This window comes from Guillardia theta, assembly GCF_000315625.1.
Source record: "Guillardia theta CCMP2712 unplaced genomic scaffold GUITHscaffold_116, whole genome shotgun sequence".
In the NCBI taxonomy this organism is placed as follows: domain Eukaryota; class Cryptophyceae; order Pyrenomonadales; family Geminigeraceae; genus Guillardia; species Guillardia theta.
In genome coordinates this window covers 154,359-173,143 of record NW_005434558.1, presented here as the reverse complement: position 1 = coordinate 173,143, position 18,785 = coordinate 154,359, and the positions used below count along the sequence as shown (strand labels likewise).

The 18,785-nt window shown below is 53.1% G+C and overlaps 6 protein-coding genes across 6 annotated transcripts; 4 read left to right on the top strand and 2 right to left on the bottom strand.

Moving 5' to 3' along the window:
- Positions 1-2,204: 2,204 nt before the first annotated feature.
- On the top strand, positions 2,205-4,833 carry GUITHDRAFT_155345 (hypothetical protein; the record flags this gene model as incomplete). The annotated part of the gene is made up of 16 exons (XM_005822969.1): positions 2,205-2,296; positions 2,348-2,431; positions 2,487-2,556; positions 2,611-2,661; positions 2,708-2,778; positions 2,831-2,911; positions 3,020-3,107; positions 3,170-3,224; positions 3,276-3,352; positions 3,409-3,466; positions 3,512-3,582; positions 3,705-3,773; positions 3,874-3,924; positions 4,159-4,290; positions 4,554-4,620; positions 4,669-4,833. Coding segments are annotated over 16 exons (1,144 nt in total), but the record flags the coding sequence as incomplete, so codon positions are not given.
- A 2,259-nt stretch (positions 4,834-7,092) lies between these two features.
- On the top strand, positions 7,093-8,139 carry GUITHDRAFT_155343 (hypothetical protein). Its single transcript, XM_005822968.1, has 7 exons — positions 7,093-7,487; positions 7,539-7,582; positions 7,636-7,682; positions 7,731-7,759; positions 7,816-7,891; positions 7,941-7,973; positions 8,026-8,139. The coding sequence occupies exons 1-7, from the start codon at positions 7,102-7,104 to the stop codon at positions 8,062-8,064; spliced, it is 654 nt and encodes a 217-aa protein (XP_005823025.1). The 5' UTR covers positions 7,093-7,101; the 3' UTR covers positions 8,065-8,139.
- A 20-nt stretch (positions 8,140-8,159) lies between these two features.
- Positions 8,160-10,262, bottom strand: GUITHDRAFT_146083 (hypothetical protein; the record flags this gene model as incomplete). The annotated part of the gene is made up of 4 exons (XM_005822967.1): positions 8,160-8,250; positions 8,302-8,726; positions 8,836-8,988; positions 9,048-10,262. 4 exons carry the CDS (start codon positions 10,260-10,262, stop codon positions 8,160-8,162), a joined length of 1,884 nt encoding a protein of 627 aa, XP_005823024.1.
- Positions 10,263-11,342: 1,080 nt separating this feature from the next.
- GUITHDRAFT_146082 (hypothetical protein) lies at positions 11,343-13,218 on the top strand (the record flags this gene model as incomplete). The annotated part of the gene is made up of 8 exons (XM_005822966.1): positions 11,343-11,565; positions 11,627-11,767; positions 11,821-12,311; positions 12,359-12,487; positions 12,565-12,695; positions 12,843-12,918; positions 12,962-13,060; positions 13,192-13,218. The coding sequence occupies 8 exons, from the start codon at positions 11,343-11,345 to the stop codon at positions 13,216-13,218; spliced, it is 1,317 nt and encodes a 438-aa protein (XP_005823023.1).
- Positions 13,219-14,585: 1,367 nt separating this feature from the next.
- GUITHDRAFT_48451 (hypothetical protein) lies at positions 14,586-15,320 on the top strand (the record flags this gene model as incomplete). Its single annotated transcript, XM_005822965.1, has 5 exons — positions 14,586-14,636; positions 14,685-14,843; positions 14,889-15,101; positions 15,151-15,207; positions 15,255-15,320. Coding segments are annotated over 5 exons (546 nt in total), but the record flags the coding sequence as incomplete, so codon positions are not given.
- Positions 15,321-16,381: 1,061 nt separating this feature from the next.
- GUITHDRAFT_117830 (hypothetical protein) lies at positions 16,382-16,831 on the bottom strand (the record flags this gene model as incomplete). The annotated part of the gene is made up of 1 exon (XM_005822964.1): positions 16,382-16,831. One exon carries the CDS (start codon positions 16,829-16,831, stop codon positions 16,382-16,384), a length of 450 nt encoding a protein of 149 aa, XP_005823021.1.
- Positions 16,832-18,785: the final 1,954 nt, after the last annotated feature.

The following is an 18,785-nucleotide window of genomic DNA, read 5'->3' as shown; positions in this document are numbered from 1 at the left end:
CAACCTACCACAATTCCCGCCATACTGTCGTGGCCGCCACAAGTTTCAGAACGTTAAAACCGTTACATAGTGACTCGTGATCGGTTTCAAAGACGCAAGGACCGTTGCTGAAGGCTACGGTTGCAACAACGCTGCGATATAACCGTCTTGTAAAACAATTTTATAGATCATAGTTTTAAAAGTCCGTGTCCATGTCAGCGTCGCTTCGAATCGTTGCAATATGTGGACGTTTTGACAAGGTTGGTCTACCTGAGGGGTAAACATCAAACTTGGGACAATATCTTCAAAATGTCTTATTAATTTTCAAATTTATACATATAAAATATGTGAAGGTCAAAAGGAAATTTGATAAAAAGGTTCAAGAAGTGGGGTTGCCATACGGAACAGTGCGTTCACGCAGGCAACCCTGCAAAGTTCTTTACTCAACTTATGTACCTGGCATTGATCTGGTACAAACATACTTTTAAAGTTATTGTCTCTTGATGAGTTCGTACAACTTGCGGAAACTTTAAGCTACCAGTGGAAATGCGTATAAGTCGACATGGTAGTAAAAGTTTTAACTATTGTAAATATAGTACCAGAAAAAGCATTTTCGCTGTCGTTTTAGTTAATATTGCCGCGAAATGTGTGGGGATGAGGGATCAACGCGATGTGATGTCGGCAGGGTTGATAGGAAGGAAGGGTCAGCGGCTGGAGAAGGACAGGACAGGTGAAGGGCGCTTGTTGACCGGAAGGAGAGGTAGACGATTGCAATGATGTGTAAGATGGACAGGCGGGAAGATGTCAGTTCATGCGATTGGAAGCTGTGTTTCCTTGAAGCGGAGTTGTAGAGATGTACTTCCTTCGCAGAGTCGTGCGTGCTTAATAGCACACATCCTATCTGAAAGATGAGAGCAAGATTATCTTGTTGAGAAAAGTAGAATCGTACGTGATATTCTTGCTGAGTTGCAGCCTCTAATGCCGTGCTTTGCTGTAACATGCGATGTGCGATCTTTTATAGGCGCGGGAATATGATGAGCAAAGTGAATGCCTGTTGACATTTTCTTACAATCCTCGCACTGATGGGTATATGGAAAATCGTACCAGTATGTTGTAGTTGCAAGTGAGATAGAGTTTGTATGTTTGAACGAAGCTTGCTATTTACACTCTCTTGGACTGACTTCTTCACTGAAGGAGCTACATGAGATGATCATTTGCTTGTGAAAGCACTACGTGGCATTTCTTCTTCCTCGGGATCAAGCTTTCTTGTTTCTTGGTGCAGCACTCTTGGGGGCGATCGATCGTGACCACCCGTCAAAGTCCCGGGCCGTTGCTGTTGTTCAGGAATTGATAGCAGTATGGGGGTGAAATCTAGTAAGCTCAAAGCCAAGGACCAGGGGGAGAAGAGAAAGTCGAGCCAGGCTGGGAGCGGGTCAGAGGAGGATATGAGTCAGAACTCTGCTGTCGAGGCTCCTCGGAGCTTGGATTTCTCGGACAAGAGCAAACAGCACGGCTCGGCACAAAGGACGCCATCGGACTCGTCTAGCAACAGCAGCAGCGTAGGGTCATTCCATCCGAAGAAGCTCTCCCAGCGGCAGGATCCTATCTTCTCCAAGTCTCTGTCTACCGAGGGGATGGCGGAGCTCATCAGGAGGGAGAGCGAGAAGACAACCCCGAAAGAACTTTTGCAAGGGCTCGAGAGCCTCACCGAGGAGAAGGGAGACAGCAAGGGAGCAGAGAGCGCTCCAACTTTCGACCCTCCTCCGTTCGCTCAGTTCTCACACAAGGTCAATGACGGCATGTGGGCGCTGTACGACTGTGTCAAGAGTGCAAGCTCGACCATCAACGTGAGGTGTGTTGAGGGCCACGAGATGCCCATCACCAAGGTGTCGATCTACCCTGGGTCGAACCAGCTGGTGACGGCGTGCAAGAGCGGAGAGGTGAACATGTTCAACGCTCATTCAGGAGCGTTCATTCGGACTCTGGGGACTCCGAGCCGCCTCCCGATGTGTGGGGTTGCTTTCAACTGCAATGGGACGATGCTGGCAACCGGCTCTCAGGACAAGTACCTAAGGCTCTTTGAATGCTCTGGGTTCAAGGAGATTGCCTCGACCTCTGCGCACGACTCGTTTGTCACCTGCGTGACATGGGCGAATCAGAACCCTCTCATGCTGGCATCGGGCGGGGGAGACAAGCCGATCATTCGCGTCAGCCAGCTCAAGGTGATGGACGACGGGAAGAAGTGGGTCCGGGAGAAGTGCGTCTTGACGGGACACTGGGCGTTTGTCACCTCGGTGCAGTTCTCTGCCGATGACAAGTATGATCTGTGCCTTGTTGCTCTCGGATCGCCTGACACACTGGTAACTAGGTCGCTGGTTTCTTCAAGCATGGATGGGACCATCAGGGTGTGGGATGTTGAGAACGGCGAGCCGCTGGTGGACATGGGATTCAGGTGCTTGTGATGCCTGCACCGTCATGCTGCCGGATCTGATCTCTGTCGACATCAGTGCTAACGCTCAGAACCGCTCCAAGATGCACATACCTGCATTGCGGCATATTTCCCACCTTCACATGGAGGTAGGATGAATCCGCGCTGCTGTCCTCTCTCGAACCTCCCTTGATGTTGGGCAGGATGAACTTATCACGGATGGTTCGGAGCAGAGGTTCCGATGGGAGAGAGACGTAGGATCCGGCTGCTGAAGGTGCAAGGAATGACATGTGATGGTAGGAGTTCTCCGCTCCAATGAGGCTCTGCAAGCTGCAGGACTATGATGGGTGGGGAAGACAATTGGAAGCGCGGTGTCTTGAGACTTGATTGGCTGCTTGTTAGATTGTCTGACAACTAATCAAGGTTTCAATACGTCAACGTGGACAACGGAGAGATCGTCTACACGTCAAGCGGTTGGCTGCGCACCCTCAAGGGGCATCAAGGGTAAGAAACCTCTGAGCTCGTTGGTCAGAGTCGATAGCCCGTCGTCTGTTGTCTCTTCCGTCCTGTTTTTGCCACTGCCTTGAAGCTATGCCGCTGAGACTTCGGCAGGTCTGTCAACTCCGTGATTTGGGCATCCAAATCAGCCACTCTGATCTCTTGCGGCGATGACGGGACCATCCGATTCTGGGATGGGCAGGTAGAAGAGGACCGGAGGGACAAAGAGGAGGAGACGTTATTTTTCTCACCCTCTCTGTTTAGAATACTGTCAATACCGACATGGTGCTTGACGATCGCTTCGCTGAAGGAACAGCCGGTGCTCTGCTCGTGCAGGGCTCTGTGCGCTATGTTGATCCCGTTGGAGCAGGCTACTCCATCCTCTCGATCGAGGATGAAATGACGCCCGGGGAGACGGAAGATAGCATGGAGCTTGAGACAGACGAGGTGAGGATGCCTTGTTGTTGCGGTGCGACAGAACATTCGTAACGCCACACATGTAGATCATCAAATTGAAGATCAGGTTCTCCGAGACAGGCTTCTTCTTCCGCCAGCAATGCGGTACCTGCTCTTGGATGAGGCTCTGCTGTCCTGACAGCTTCTCAGATGTGCGTCACATCCCGGCGAAGAGGATCAAGAGGACGTTGTGCTCGTTCAGCGAGAGGATGCGAAACCCGGTAAGCAAGACGAGGAGTGTACTCCCTCTCTCCTCACTCCTCTCTCCTCCTGATCCACCTGACTCAACCCACTGAAACCTCCTCCTCCTAAGCTCATACGCTCACGTTTTCTCGATCGTCAGGTCTACCGGATTGAGCGGGATGATGGCACCGTCCTCTTCGACTGGGACAGCTCCCTGCACGTCTTCGAGGTAAGATGCTCTCCGGAGACTCGCCTTCGGTCTCGCCCTCCCTCGTCTTCTTTTTGTTCCTTCTCCTTGACTTGATCTGCTTCCTAATCTGCTTTCCAAGGGGCATGAAGGAGCCGTTCACTCAGTGGCTCTCAATCCAGCTGAGACTAAGGTAAGAATGCATTTCTGTCTTCTCCTCTCTATCTTGCCCATCGCAATCACAATCCTTGTCCGTCGTCTGCACCCCTCTTGCTTCCTTCGTTCCTCTCCCACTGTACCTCCGTCTCCTTGCCCTCGTCCTGTATTCCCGCAGATGCCAGCTCGACCTTCCTCACTTCTTCCGCTCCTCGCTCGCGAAATCTTTGTTAGCTTTCCTTGCTCTTCTCTCCCTCATACGTTTCACTAGGTGATCTCTGCATCGGAGGATACTACCATCCGAGTGTGGGAGATGCCCAAGATCGTGCCGGGCAAGTTGCCTGAGGCATCCTGCCTCTTCATCATCTCAACCACGCCGACCATCCCCATCTCCTCAGCCGTGGTGAGTCCTCAAGTGCTGGTATTGTTATGTGAATGATGATGATGATGATGATGATGATGATGATGATGGTGTGGACAAAAGTCTACATTTTCATATTGGGTTGGTGACGAGAATGTTTTCGTCACGGTGTTGTTGTGTGAAGTGTTCCAACTAACTGACGCTAACTTCCCTTTTCCCTCTCTCCCACTCCTTGCTCCTCCCCTCTTTCTCCCTCGGTTTCTCTTTCTGTCTTTCTTTCCTTTTTCCTCCCCCTCCCAACACAGGTCGACTCATCCTCGGGTGTGCTGATCTGCTCCGGAAGGCAGAAAGGATCGTTATTCTTTGTTAGCGGTGAGCTGAGGACTTCAGAGGAGAGGACTCTGACTTGCGGAGCTGCAGACGATGACTTGAAGAAGAAGCTGCTGACCTGAGGCTGGCTTGCCCTCCCTCCAGCAGGCAGACCTGCGCACACCGTTCGAACTGCTTCGCTCGAGAGTACCTAGAGACGGTGGACAGCAGCAGTGTTTTATGGATTGAAGCAGAAGAGTAAAGGCAGCTACCTTGACACTAGAGAAGAGGATGAGGGCAGAGGCAGGGATGAAGGAGGCTACCAGAAGTCACGGAGGAACGTGCGAATGCAAAGGAACAGAAACACGAGCAGTAGAGCAAAGAACGCCACTGACGGGATCTAATACAACCCCTTCGTCAGTCACCACCCGCAAATCCCACAAGTGATGTATCACCAGCCAGTCTATGGCGGATCGAGAGGAATGTCTGACATGCAGGCCTTTCTTCTCCCTCCTGCTCGCTCCTTCCTCCGCCTACACTCACAGTTATTCACGTCACTGATGTAAGACCTCACCTGCTGGAATCCATCGTCATAAAAGTTCTCCTCCTCTCCTGTCTGCAGCCTCTTATGCAGCTGCCTCCTCCTGAATCCCATCTTTCATGCAGGAGGGTGACGAGACCCTGGTAGTGATACGTTACGAAGACACCACAACCTGGCTGCTCATGCACTTGCACTTGCTCATGCACTTTTACTTGCTCTGGTCTTTGCCCTTGCCCAGAGCGACATTCTTATCCTTGCTTTTTTCATGCTCTTGACAATGCTCTTGAGCTTATTCTTGTCTCCCGCTTCCACTCCTTTGGCCCTTACAACGTATCCTCTTCTTATTGCATAACTTGAAACGTAATAACCTCGGCCTAAAAGGCACTTTTTGCGTTCTACCCCCTACCATTCTCATCGCCATCAGTTTTCGTCCTCTCTCCCCTTACATTCCGTCATTCTCCTTCCCTTCCTTCACGCTCTCCTCGCTACCCGCCCCCTGCTCTGCCTGCCATGCACTTTCCAAACGAGCATCTCGTCACTCTAAATTCCCCGGCCCGGGCCCGGGGCATCCCGGCCCGGGCCCGGCAAGTGCGACCGACCCTGGTACGGCTGGAGGCCCAGAGGATGACCGGTATCCTCGTACAATCACCGCGTCGGTTGAGACCCTTTTAAATTGTTATAAGCATGCTACAACTATTATAAAGAGTCTCCTGGATCTCCCGTACAGTCTCCATCAACCTCATTGTCACTACCCCACCCCCTATTTTGAGATGTTTTACCCCCTACTTCTCCCATGATGCACCCCATGAGGAAGATTGACCCCACCCAACAGTACTTTGTTAAGTGCTGTGGTGTAGTTTCATAAGGGTGGGTCCATGTTTCTATTACATTTGGGGTACACGGTGTTGTGAGTGTGGAAAATAACCGGTGAAAATAGATATTTGAGAGGGTAGGGTGAAAACTGGGGTCATCAGAGGAGGGTGGGGGTAGTATTTTCTGAAAAGAAAAAAAACAGGAAACGGTCGGTCGATAAGTCCGGTGAGCTATTAAACAGGAAATAGATTAATAGAATAACTTTCTTTAATTTCCAATGAAATTTCAGCTATTGTTAATTCTTTCATATAGATGTTCATCCGCTAATAACGAGTATTTTCACTATTAAGCACCAATGCAATGTTAAATTGAATAAAGGGGTGGCACAGAAAAAAAAGTAGCCAAAGAGTATTAAATTTTCAGAAGGGGTTCTAATTCAATAATATTTGGAGTAAATACTGAAACAAAGGTCAGTGTTTTTGACCCACATTTCAAGTCATTACAAAGAACCATTCATTATTTGAAAATAATCATTGAAAATCAAAGTACAATTTCGGGAATTGTGTCGGGGAACGGCGTTCCTTCAGGGTGCGAGTGGCAAATATTGGTATGGTTGGCTCCAACAACAGGGGGGGTTTTTGGGGGGGGGGGGCGAACGATGAGAGGATACGATGAGTTTGCGATTCATGTCGTAGCAGCTAGTGTCAGGATGGTGTCAGAGAGCTGGTGGAGAAGGCTGAATGGCTGTCCTTGCTCTGCCAATGGGAGCTACAGAATGGTAGGCGGATCACGTAATTGGGGCCGAGGAGATCGACTCCGGTTGAAGATGAGAGAAGAGAAGGAGGAATGCACGGAGAGAGAAAGTTGAAGCCAAGGTCAGGTTGTAGGAATCATCAGAAATGAAGTGAAGGCAGGAATGGAGATGACAGACTGCATGACCTCCCGTTCACTTTCTCTTGAGATCAGAACCTAAATCGCAGGAAAGAGGCAGGGATGAATGAAAGTTGTATGGAGAGGTTGAATTGTGCTGCATGCTAGAAGATCTTTGTTGGGAGTGAGACGATGAAATTTGTTGAGGTTGAAATGAGAGCGTGAGAGATCTCCTGAAATGAAATGCAGAAAATGCAGGAAGAGATGCTACTGACATTTAATCCCCTTGCATTGAGTGATTCTTCCTGCAGATGTGCCCAATGCTGCGATATCAGCTCCTCCTTGCCCTCCTTGTATCTACCTTCCTTGGGGCCTTTGCTTTCCAACCCCTCCTGCCCCAATCGACCAGAGCACTCAAGCTGCAAAGGTGCGGTGTGCTCCAGCTTGCATCGCAGGCGTTCAAACCCCAGAAGACGCAATGGATCGTGAGAAAGGCGTCCTCTATGTCCTTCCTGCCCCAGCAGACGCAGAAGATCGACTCCTCCTCCCTCCGCAACTTCCACGTGCACGAGCTGAGCAACGAGCAGCGACGCAGGAAGGTGATGGACCTCGTCCTCGCCATCGGCGCGCGGGATGCCACGCTGGGATCGGCGATGGCAGCCTTCTACCTGCTCCTAGGATACTCCCCTTCGCACTTCCCTGTCAGGTTGGTTGTGAGGGGAGGAGGGAAGAGCATGCGAGGTGACTCAACGAACAGCATCTGGTTGTTGTCGTGCATCGCTGTGCGGATCATGACAGAAGGTACTGCGCATTGCTCTCGTGTGGTGGGAAGGTTATGAGCTGCCTGCCATCAGATAATGGCTTCCCCGGTTGGGTGATGGACCATCTCAACAAGGAGACGGTGATTGCAACCTTTGCCGTCCTGATGTACATGCTCACCGTGAGGCAGGACGAGAGCTCCTGGAGCATGAGCTGGAGGTTCGACTGGAGCTAGTTGATGCTGTTCTGTCAAGCTGAATGCAGTGAATGGGCAGGGACAGGATCGTGAGGTGGACAGACGCGCCGCTGAAACCCAAAGTGCAGGCGGAGGTGCAGGACGACAAGGAGAAGGTTGAAAGTTAATGGAAATTTTGAGTTCTCATGCTCCCCATGCTTGCAGGATGCAAACATGGGGCTCATGAAATACGCCTTGGTAACGAGATGACGACCATCCTTTTCCTCCCGACCTGAAGCTCGTGTTGCAGATTCTTTTCTTCCTGCTGGGAGGAAACTCTGAACCATGAAGATAGAGCCTTGTACAAAGAAATGCTCGAATGAAACCATTAGACATGTATCATTAAAACCGTAAAACATCGTGGACAACCATTTCACATTGTTCTCACATAAACTCGCCAATTTTCCGGCGGATGTGACTTTCTTGCTCCTCCTTGAGCTCCTCCTGGTGACTTTGTCTCCTCTTGACGAACAAGCTGTGAGACCCTGTCAGAACATTGCAGAGAAGAAAGGGAAGGAGCCTTGACCTGTCAGCCTTGCTGCTCTCCTGATATTCCTCCTTGAGAATGATGCTGACCTCTAGCGCCGCAAGGTACTCTTGCTGAATGGCGTAGTGTACCCCAAGGTCATAGAGGACTTTGGCCTCCTCGTTGCTGTTGGTGATTACCATGAGTGTCGCATTGCTTCCCTTCATGTACTTGCACAGAGGCTTCGGGTCGCGGTCAATAGTGCAGCAGACAACAAGGGAGGCCGATCTGAGCCTGTAGCGATGCCATGAAAGCTCGCTCTCCGGATCAGCATACACGGGGAAGATGTTGGTGCCGAAGTGAGCTTTTGCGTGCTCCTCGTCACCGTGCGAGCTGGCATCAGCTCCACAGAACGAAGTGAGCATCGTTCGATGCAAACTTGGGTCGAGATCGAGCATTAGGACGTCTCGTTTCTGCCATTCGGACTTTAGCACAAGATAGGGAAGAGAGGAAGGAAGGGAAAGACAAGCAATAGTCATGAAGACTGAGGAGATCAACTATCAAAACGGAAGAAGAGTGAGAAGAGCTGGAAACCTTTTCAAGGAAGTGATTTGCAATCTCAAGCCCAGACTCGTTGAATCCTAAGAGGACAATGTGATCTTTGTAGGAGAATTTCTTCTCCCTCTCTGTTTCTTCGGCCGTCACGTTCTCTAATGCCACTAACAGAAACTTGACACGGTTGTAGATCTGCAGATGCAACACGCCTGGTCAGCGACAGAAAGCAGGAGGGCATTGCAAGACAGCACCTCGACTTGATACGTCTGGAGGATCCACCCCAAGACCATGGAGAAGAGAGAGGAAAGGAGGAGGACGATGTACTGGTCCCGGTCAAAGATATCAGCATGATAAGCAAGGCTCTGCATGATCAACGAGGTTTCGCCCATGGAATTGAAAGTGTTGCAGATCATGAAAGTCGTTCTCCCTTTGAGGCCCATCGCGGCTCCAAAGACCCAGAACAGGACGGGGAGCACGATGGTGATGATGAAGCAGATGATGATAGACCATGGAACGAGCCGACCGAAGGAGGCAGCATCGAGCTGCACGTAGATCCCCATCATGAAGTAGAAAGTGATCATGCCAAAGTCCTTGAGCGACGACACCTTGTTTTCGATCCTCACTCGCTGCTTGAGAAACGCGGCGCTCAACCCCGCAAGGAACGAGCATGCCATAGGGGAGAAGCCGGCAAGAAATCCCAGAGCGCCGACTCCCAGATCGTACGCCATGATCCCTATGAAGAGAAGCTCGCTGTCCTTGGAGAAGAACTTGAAGACCCGCTCAAGACATAATCTGTGAAGGCCGTACAAGATAAGGCAAACCAGCACGTATATCCCAATGGCCTTTCCTATTTCAGTCCCCAGTTGATCTTTCTTGTGCGAGCCATCACTCGCCACGTCTGTCGAGGTGGCGTTGACTTCCCCTCTCCTGGCGCTGGTCTCGGTGGCCATGGAGTGGAACATGACTCGAGCTTGGAAAAAGGCGAAGATGATGGCTATGATGAAGGAGGATATCAACTCCTTGAAGACGCAGCTGCCTCGCAGGATCCGCCCGTGCAGAGTTCTCATCTCCCCTCTCATCTGCAGATTCTGGACGGTCATCAGGGTCGAAGAGAAGGAGCAGGTGAGCCCAAAGAAGATCACTGCCTCCACCGTCTGACTTAGACCAGAGCCAGCGGCAAGGGCGGCGAAGATGGCGGTTCGAACTATGATCTGAATCAGAGCAAACCAGAAAGAGGTGTTGTAGTGATGCACAAGAGAAACGTAATCAGTGGAAAGGCCTGCAAAGAATAAGAGGAGAACAACTCCCAGCTCGATGAGAGCTGCGATGACCGGCGCCTCTAGGTTCATGCGCTTGTCCAGCTCAGCAGCACCAGCTATGATCCCGACAAGAAGAGCTGGAGGGATTGCGGGGAGGCGGAAGGTGTGAGTGAGGAGGACGATGAAGGCCAGCATGAGCATGAACATGCCGACAGGGTAGACGACCGGGGCTTCGCCCCCTCCGCTCCTCCTGGTCGCCATTTCCTTCACTGCATGCCCTGTAGAACCGTAGCCTGTAAGGGGGTCATTCTTGCTGTTGAAAAGAGGGTACAGGATGAGGGGGTGGGGTGGGGTACATGGAAATAGCAGCCTTTGATAAGATCACAGATCAGACGATGGGTAGGAAATGGGGTGGGGTACCCAGGTTATGGGCTCGGCACCCATCTCATCCCGGGGGAAAACAGGGGTCCAGGCTAGCATGTACCTCGGAAGTGAACGGGTACATTTGTTGGAGGAAGCTCTCAAAGTTACCTCTGAAACCCTCAGGTCACAGGGGATAAATTGCCTCAAAAGAGGGGTCATGGGGGTACTATCCGTGAACGGGGGGGTGAGGGTGGGTGTGCAAAAAATGACTCGACGGGTCTTAGTGACACCTTGATGAATCCTCAGGCTGTACCGGTCATATATCCTCAAAAAAGTTACTTTCTACCTGGTGGGGTGCCCTTGATTGTAACAAGTAGTAAAAAAGGGGGATGCGCACAGCGCGGCGGTACTACAGTGTTCGATGAGTAATGTTTCACCCCGGTCGGGGCCCGGTCAGTGCTGCTGCCCGGCGGGCAACGTCACTGAGAGGCTTCAGTACTGATAGGTCCTGGTACTGATTTTTAACCTAACTTTGAGTAAAACAATGAAAGGCTGTCAGTCAAGTGGCTCTGAGGCGAGCAGGGCGAGTTTGCAATGAGCTGGAAGGGGACACGGAGGAGGGAGAGGGAGGAGAGGTCATCAGAGCATGCAGAGACGAGGAAGAAGATGAAGCATTCACCTGACGTGTCGATGTTCTCATTGCATCTCGCTCTCTTCTGCGTGCTTGCTCCCTTGGATCGAGGGGATGCTGGTTTTCGGTTGAGTACGAACGTCCACGTCATGTCTTGTCAGTGTTGCGATAATGTTCAAAGGCAATGAGGCACTAACCCGTGGGGTTGATCTAGATGTTGCATGTTAGACCTAGATGCTGCATTCCACTTCGCTGTACTAAGGACTAAGGACCTTTGGAGCAGGCGTCGGAACATGGTGGCTATATCGCATGTCACTGTGTTCTGTGCTTCAGCTCTTTCGCTTGCGACTATATGGGGGATGTGCCTGAACCCTGCAGCCGTGCAGAGCAGGTTGAAGCAGCTTTGGACGCCTCCTTCAAATGATGCCGCTGCGTCGTCCGCCGTCGCGCTGAAGCCAAGGAGCATGACTCAGGCCTTCCAGCTCGGAATGCTGAGGGCCCAGTGCCGGAAGAGCGGTAGGATCATCGGAGTGATGGCATGCTGCTGACTTGAGCGCTTGTTCTTCATGCTGGTCAGGATGGTGTCCACACCATGTACTCGTGAGAGCAGGAGAAGTCCTTCAGTCCGCAGGCCCCGTGATGGCAGACCAGCTGTTGAGGGTAGAGAGCGTCCTGAAGGAGGAGGATGAGAGAGAGAGTACGATGAAAAGGATGAGAGGTATCAGCTCTCTTGGGCATCATGGGAGGTCCTGATACTTTGAGCTACTGCAGGCATGATGAACTTGGTCAATATCGCATGGTTCGTCTCCATCGTTGGCATCATCTGCACCATCATCCCCTTTGTCATCAAGCTCCTCCTGCCTCTAAAGGACATCTTTGCGGGAGCTGTCATCTCCGCGTTCCTCGCCATGCATAGGAACGGAGTCTTCTCAGTGGTTGGCTTCTACCTCTGCCTCTGCCTGGTCGTCCAGGGGTCGAGATACCCCCCGGGTTATGCTTACTCCGCCGTCATGGTCTCCCTCTCGGGAGCCATGGGGTTCGCCCCGTGCATCGTCTACAGCCTCTCCTTGCTCAGCAGGCAGGAGGCGGCAGGCATGCGACAGATAATCAGGATCGCCATGCTCTACTGCCTTCTTGTCCTGGCCCCGCTCGCCGTCTTCTTTCAGAGCTCCCTGATGGGATTCTTGTCTTGCGCCGCCTTGTTCGACTTGTGCGGGTTCGGCATCCGCTACATGGGCATCGGATACGAGATCGGCTTCGAGGTCTACCCCTCCTCCATCCTCTCTCCCCTTCTCTGACGTTACTGCAGAACCGCCAGGACTTGTTCCGATGCCTCCTAGTCAGCTTCTGTTTCTTGTCTGCCTACCTTTTGCTGGCAATGAGCAGCCCCTCGGAAAGCATCCAGCATTACACACGCCCATTCAGCAAGGGGATGACGGTTATGCTCCTCCTCCACCACCACCAACTCCTCCTCCTCCTCCCTCTCCTCCTTCTCGACTCTGATCTCAACGGCAGGTGGTTGGGTCCATGGTCTACTTCATCAGCCTCCTTATCCTCTCGCACCCGTGGATCAGCAAGGGCAGAGACTACATGCTCGCAAACAGTGTGATGCTAGCCAGCCTTGTCGTGTGCGCTGGAATCGGAAGGTTGCTGAACCTCGTTAGCTTGAATGAGCACCTCTTGTTTGTGATGATGCTCCTGCTCTATGGAATCGATGCTCCTGCTAGCTTGTACTTTTTTATTTCTTGTTTTTCTTGTTTTTCTTGTTTTCCTCTCTGATCGCGATCTGCCAGCATCTGGGGTATTGACGCTGTTACCAACATTTCCTGCACGTATGCTGTGTTGTGGGCGATGGAGAAACAATTCGAGGTTGGGATTGCAAGTTCTCAGTCGCTCTCTCACGAAATATCAGATTGTTCCCGGAAACGTCGCTCCCGCCTTCGTCTTCTTCTGCTCCCTCTACTACATCGCTCACTTCATACAGACGCGACCTCACTTCCTGCTCTGCTTGGTGAGCTGCTAGGGGCTACTGAGCAGGAGATAGCGAGGAGAAGGATGATTGTAGGAAGGGCGAGGAAGGGAGAGTGGGAAGGCAAGAAGAGGAGGAGGGGAGGGGAGAGGAGCTGACTTTGCTGGCTTCAGGTTGATCCCGACTGCATGGGGAGGTGAAGCAACGAAGCAAGAAAATTTGGCGTGCTGTAGGAGGGGCAATGAGGCCTGCGATGAGGCGGACCCATTCAGTTCTAAAGGGGAAGGGGGGCGGCGATGGAGCGAGTGGGAGAGGAGTGGGAAGGGAGGAGGAGCAGGGGAGGAAGGAGGGGAGTGGGAAGGAGAGGAGAAGGAAGAGAATTAGAGGGTGGAAGTATTCTTGTCATCTCCTCAGTGACTTCTGTAAAGTAATCGAGTGACTTGCTTCGCCGCCGTGAGGTCGCAAGGATGCCGTCGTCCCGCGCAAGAGCTCGCTTCTCACGATGACAGTGGAGATACTGGTCTATCCTAGAGTAGGCAGAACATGTCCTGAGCAAGCGCGCGTCTTCACCCAACGGGGGTCACAGGTCGAGAGGGACTGGGCTATGGGCTCTCTCAGAATCAGCTGCTTCCTCCTCTTGCCATGCCTCTGCCTCTCGGCATTCCCGTCAGGTGCTCTCGCTTTCGCTCCGCCTACACTTCTCCACCTGCCGCATGCAGGCATGAGAGGCAGCGCACGGGGGTGCCGATGGCCGGCCATGGCGCAGAAGAAAGGGCCAGGGGAGACGATCGCTGTTGACAAGGAGGAGGGCGACGGCGCAAAGGCCTGGAGGAGGCCAGCAAAGACCTCAGCAGCACCCGTCAAGCTGAGAAAACCTCGTTCCAACGGGCCCTGCCTATCCGTCTTCGGCTTCGATGGGACTCTCTTTCGCACCCCCCTGCATCTCTTCCCCCTCTCCTGCCCCATGGGGCTCGGCAGCGCCGGGCTGCTGCCCCCTCACGTGCCAGAGAGGCCGAGCGAGGACTGGCTCAACCAGGAGGTCTACTTGGAGCTCCTCGACCGGGCCTTCTCTGACCGCCACACGACTGTCCTGCTCAGCGGGAGGTCACGGGGTTGCGAGCAGCGAATCAGGGAGATCCTTGAGAGCGCAGAGATCGAGTTTGATCGCATCGTCCTCATGGAGGAGAGCTACAAGGGCTCCTACTCCGCGTTCAAGAAGCAGGCGCTAGGCGTCTTGATCCGGGAGTACACCGCCAAGTTCGGGGAGACGGTGGCGACGGAGGTGTGGGAGGACGACGAGTTTTGCCGGCAGGCCATGGCGCAGCACGATTATGTAAAGGAGATGCCGACAGTGGGATGCTGGGGCCCTCCGCTCCGATCGGACGGACTGGGCTCGTTGAAGAGGAGGAAGAAGGAGGAAGCGGATCAGCCCGTCTCTCTGACTTCCAGGGTGCTCGGCCTGACCTACTCGCTGCAGGGGAGCACCTCAATTCTTCCGCTGGCCCCCGCATGCGCTGCAGAAGCGGCAGAGGGCTCCGTGGACCGGAACTTTGAGTTTGTGGTGGCACAAGGGAGAAGGAAGTACATGGAAGATGCCGTCATCGTCATCCCTGACCTTGTCGGCACATGGCGCGCCAGGGAGAGCATGATGGTGCAGGAGTGCGAGAGGAGCGATGAGGACCCGTTCAGCATGTTTGCAGTCTTTGACGGGCACGGTGGGATTGAGGCGGCAAGGTGGGCGGTGGAGAATCTGTGGAAGTTCCTTGCCCTCCTTCTGCATGAGGGAAGAGAACCGGAGGAAGCGCTGAGGACGTCTTTCTCCATGGTTGACTCCTCCTTCGCCGAGTACTGCAGGTCAAGGGAGTCCCAGGCAGGATGCACGGCTGCGGTGGTGCTGGTGCGAAGGGATGAAGTGTGGGCGGCCAACGCGGGGGACACGCAGATCGTGCTGCTGGGCGACAGCAGGGGGGGGAGGGGGGAGCAGCTCTGTGAGATCCATCGGCCCGACAACGAGAACGAGAGGAGGAGGGTGGAGGAGCTGGGCGGGTTTATCAAGACCGTGGGGGTCCCGCGTCTCAACGGGGTGAGCTTGAGGAGGCCTGGCGGTAGTGATGGTTGAGAGTGTTTACAAGGTGCTTGCGGTAACGAGGAGCCTGGGGGACTTCAGTCTACATCCTCATCTCACATCCGTCAGCTGCCCCTCCCCTTCCTCCTCCTATGTGACGTGCGTTGCCAGGAGCCGTTCGTTACCAAGGCTGCGCTCCTTCCCGACGACAGGCACCTGGTCATTGCAACGGACGGGTAATGGGGACCTTGACCTTGCCTACCTCCCCTCATTCTATTCGCCCCATCTCCTTGAATGGTGTCGTGTCCTCGCTTCCTTTTGTCTTCTCTCCTGTCCTCGATCCTCCGCAACCTGAGCTTAACAGCCTTCTCCAGTTTCTGGGATGTAGTTAGCGAGGAGATGGTGGAGGAGTACTCGTGCATGAATCTCGAGCTGCCGGTAAACCCACCTGGCATCCTGCTCTGGAGCACAGACCCTCGTGTCTGACGCTGCTTCCCCGAGCAGACCATGGTCAAGGGGCTGGTAGACTTCGCCCTGTCTGCGGGAACGGCGGACAACGTGACGTCATCAAGTTGGGAACTCCAGCTGATCTTGTGGGCAGGTCGGACTCCTGGTGATCGATGGCTCGAGGCTCTTTCCTAGGGACGGCCAAGTGGTCAGCTCGGATGCTGCTGGAGGGGATCATGCCAGTGTCAAAGGGAAGGGAGCTAGTTGACAAGTACCGGGCAAAGGTTTGTCATTGACGGCCCCGCTCGTCCAAGAATCTCTTCTTCCCATAAGGCCTATCCCGACCACAAACTGGGATGGGTACTGTACCCAGAAGGATGGTGCAAGGGGTGCAGGAGCTTGTTATTTTGATACAATGAAGTTTCCACCATTCATTCTGATTCCCTGGCATGCAATCTACTCTTATCAGCACCACCAGGTAAACTTCCTATCCTCGCATGAAGAAAGATCCCTGCCTTTCTCATTCGTCTGTCAGTCCTGATTGGGAGGAAAGGCTCAGAGTGCGAAGAGGCTGCAAGAATGATGAGCGCATCGTACATGTAAAGGACTTCGCAAGGACGGTCAGTTTGCCCAGTGATCTTTCAGTCAACGTGACCAGAGAATGGATAAGGGATATAGCACAGGACGGAGAGGTCAACGTCTATCTGCAATATGGTATAATACTCGAAATTAAAGGAAACAACGTGACCATTTGTTCAGTCTAGTCAGCAGCACAACAAGATTGGAATATAAACAAAGATTACATACAAATCCAACAGGATACGCAGGTTGAATACGGAGGATATAAAGATCTACAAGTCGGGATCGTCAAAGACCCCGCAGAAGTCGCGCATGTCTCCTCCGTCGTCATTCCAGGCTACTTTGGAGCCAGTCTCCTCCGGATAATCGTGCATCCACGAGATTCTGCAGATGTCGGGCTTGCGGTCGTCAAGGTGGTACCAGTGATCGAACTCCGCAAAGTATTTCTGAGCAGCTGACTCCTGCTGGCAGATGTGATACCACCTGTCAAAGTCCGAGAAGTACTGCTCTGCAGCATGTCTTCGCTCCTCCACTTGTTTCTCCATCGCGCTTTCAATCTTTCGCTCTGGCGTGTAGACAGCACGGAGGGACAGCGCACTCACTCGCAAGGACGGTCTCGTCGTGCTCGACGATCGGAGCAAACCATCCCGTGCTAGCATTGGCGTTGGTGCCCATGCCAAACATGCACAGGGCAGCAAGACAGAGAATGGAAGGAATCTCATGTTCGATGTGTCCACGTACTTGAAGGCTGTACAGTGAAGGAGAAAGGTATGATGCGAGGTAGGTGGAAGATGACGAGTAGGCTTTGAGGTCCTGTAGAGGGATGAGGAGGACGAGGAGGACGAGGAGGACTAGGACCAGGAGGACGAGGGTTGAGAGGCCGGCGAGAGCGACGAAGGGGAGTGGAAGAAGGAAGGCAAGGGTGAGCGGATTGTCAGCATGAGGTGGTGGTGTCTCCAAAATAGGGGTACTAAAGTCATCTAAAACATTACCAGAAGTGGGTGGGGGTGGTCTGTTTATACGGTCCATGTGCTGGGGTAGACTTTGCCCCTGGAATGAGGTTTGCAAGCCCAGAGATCCGACTTTCCGGAAGATGACGCGAAACCACGTGATTTCGGAGCAACAGGACTAAAAATGTTCACGAGGGTGTAACAAACTGAGGGTAAGGACCCTCAAGGGTGGGTGGAGGGGTGGCGCAAACTTCCATCCCCATGTTGTTCACAGCGATGGGTGGTAGGACGATCATCCGATTAGAGGGCAACTCAAGGGAGTCGAAAGCATGAGGAGTAGGGTCTGGCGGAGACTTTCGAGTCGGGGGTCAGTTTGGAATTGAGGGGGTTTGAAATGGAATGATGAGGTGGGGGTGGGTATTGACGTAGCGGATGACCGAACGAAAAGGCTGCTGACAAAACAATAAACGAGACTACCCTACCGCTGATGGAACATGACGTTTTGCGGGAGTATGGTGGGGTAGCAGTTGGTTGCCCCATTCTTTTGCCATTTTTCTGGAGGTAGCTTGGGCGAAAAAGATGTGACGGCTTTGAGGTATCTGGCTTGAGATGCGGCTCTTTGCGTCAGCCAGGCTGATCGAAAAGAAGTGTTATAACAACTCAGTTGTTATCGCGCACCGACCGGGCTCACTGACCGGGACCGACCGCCCGGGCCCGGGGCCGATCACTGACGATCGGATCATCCGATGATCTCAAGTTGTCGGCAGCTGGAGTAGGCTCGAGTCTGCGGAGGCTGAGCTGAACTTCCGCTGAACTGGTTCGCCATGCTGGTAGCGTGCGCAGTGACCAGCTGCTCGTTTTCACTCTGCACTGCTTCTCAACTTCGGTTTTTGCAACCAGGCTCTCAGACCTGCAGAGACCGTCCGACAGTGCTGGGCGCAGCACCTGCTGGTTGGACGAGGTCTGCCATAAGTTCCGAGTCACTGAGTCGGGGACTGCTGTCAGGACAAGTGTCTTGACAGCTTCAACAGCAGCCCTCTGTGCTCAAACTCCTGTCGATTCATGCGTGCTCTGCTGACTGCTCTACCGTGAACGACATGACCTACGACTGCTCGAACCCCGTTTTTTCCGGCCGCGCATTCCGCTCAACATCTCCATCAGCAATCTCCGCAATTGTGAGCTCTGCTTCGACATCGTGTACAGTCAAGGTAACGTTGACACAAAAACGTCGAGCAGTGCAAGAGCAGAGAGTACCTTGAGCTGGCCAGTTCCCGAGTCCGGCTGAGCTGGCACTGCCGAACCAAGGAGGCGGGCCGGATGTACCACATGGCTCGACGCGTGACGGGGACCAGCAATGGCACAAGCGGATGCAATCTTGCCCGCAATCCGACGGTCTTGGTCCTGCAGGCCGAGGAAGGAGAAGTGTGTCCTGGCGGCGAAGATTGTGCATGAGCTCGCGACCCATTCGGGCAGGTTCTGAGCAGGAGGGCTCGATGGAGCAAGGAGTGAGAGAGACGTGACTGTGCCAGTACGGACACGAGTGTGCTCCGAATGGAGTCGCCATGTGCTTCATGTACAGCGAGGTGACGAAGAGCTTCGAGATGTGGGAGCTCCTTTGGGTGTTGAATCTCTTGTGATTACAGAGTGAGTATGAAGGTCATGTTTTCCTTCCCTTGTTGGATCTTGTAACTTTGTATGCGTGTTTTCTGTGCGATACCTATCGGCC

What these genes read in the sequence shown, in the direction of transcription:
- GUITHDRAFT_155343 (XM_005822968.1), top strand. Translation starts at nt 7,102, where the DNA reads ATGCTGCGATATCAGCTCCTCCTTGCCCTCCTTGTATCTACCTTCCTT. An exon ending in TCCTGGAGCATGAGCTGGAG is followed by an intron (nt 7,760 to 7,815) that starts GTTCGACTGGAG and finishes GTGAATGGGCAG; the next exon opens with GGACAGGATCGTGAGGTGGA. An exon ending in TGCAGGACGACAAGGAGAAG is followed by an intron (nt 7,892 to 7,940) that starts GTTGAAAGTTAA and finishes CCATGCTTGCAG; the next exon opens with GATGCAAACATGGGGCTCAT.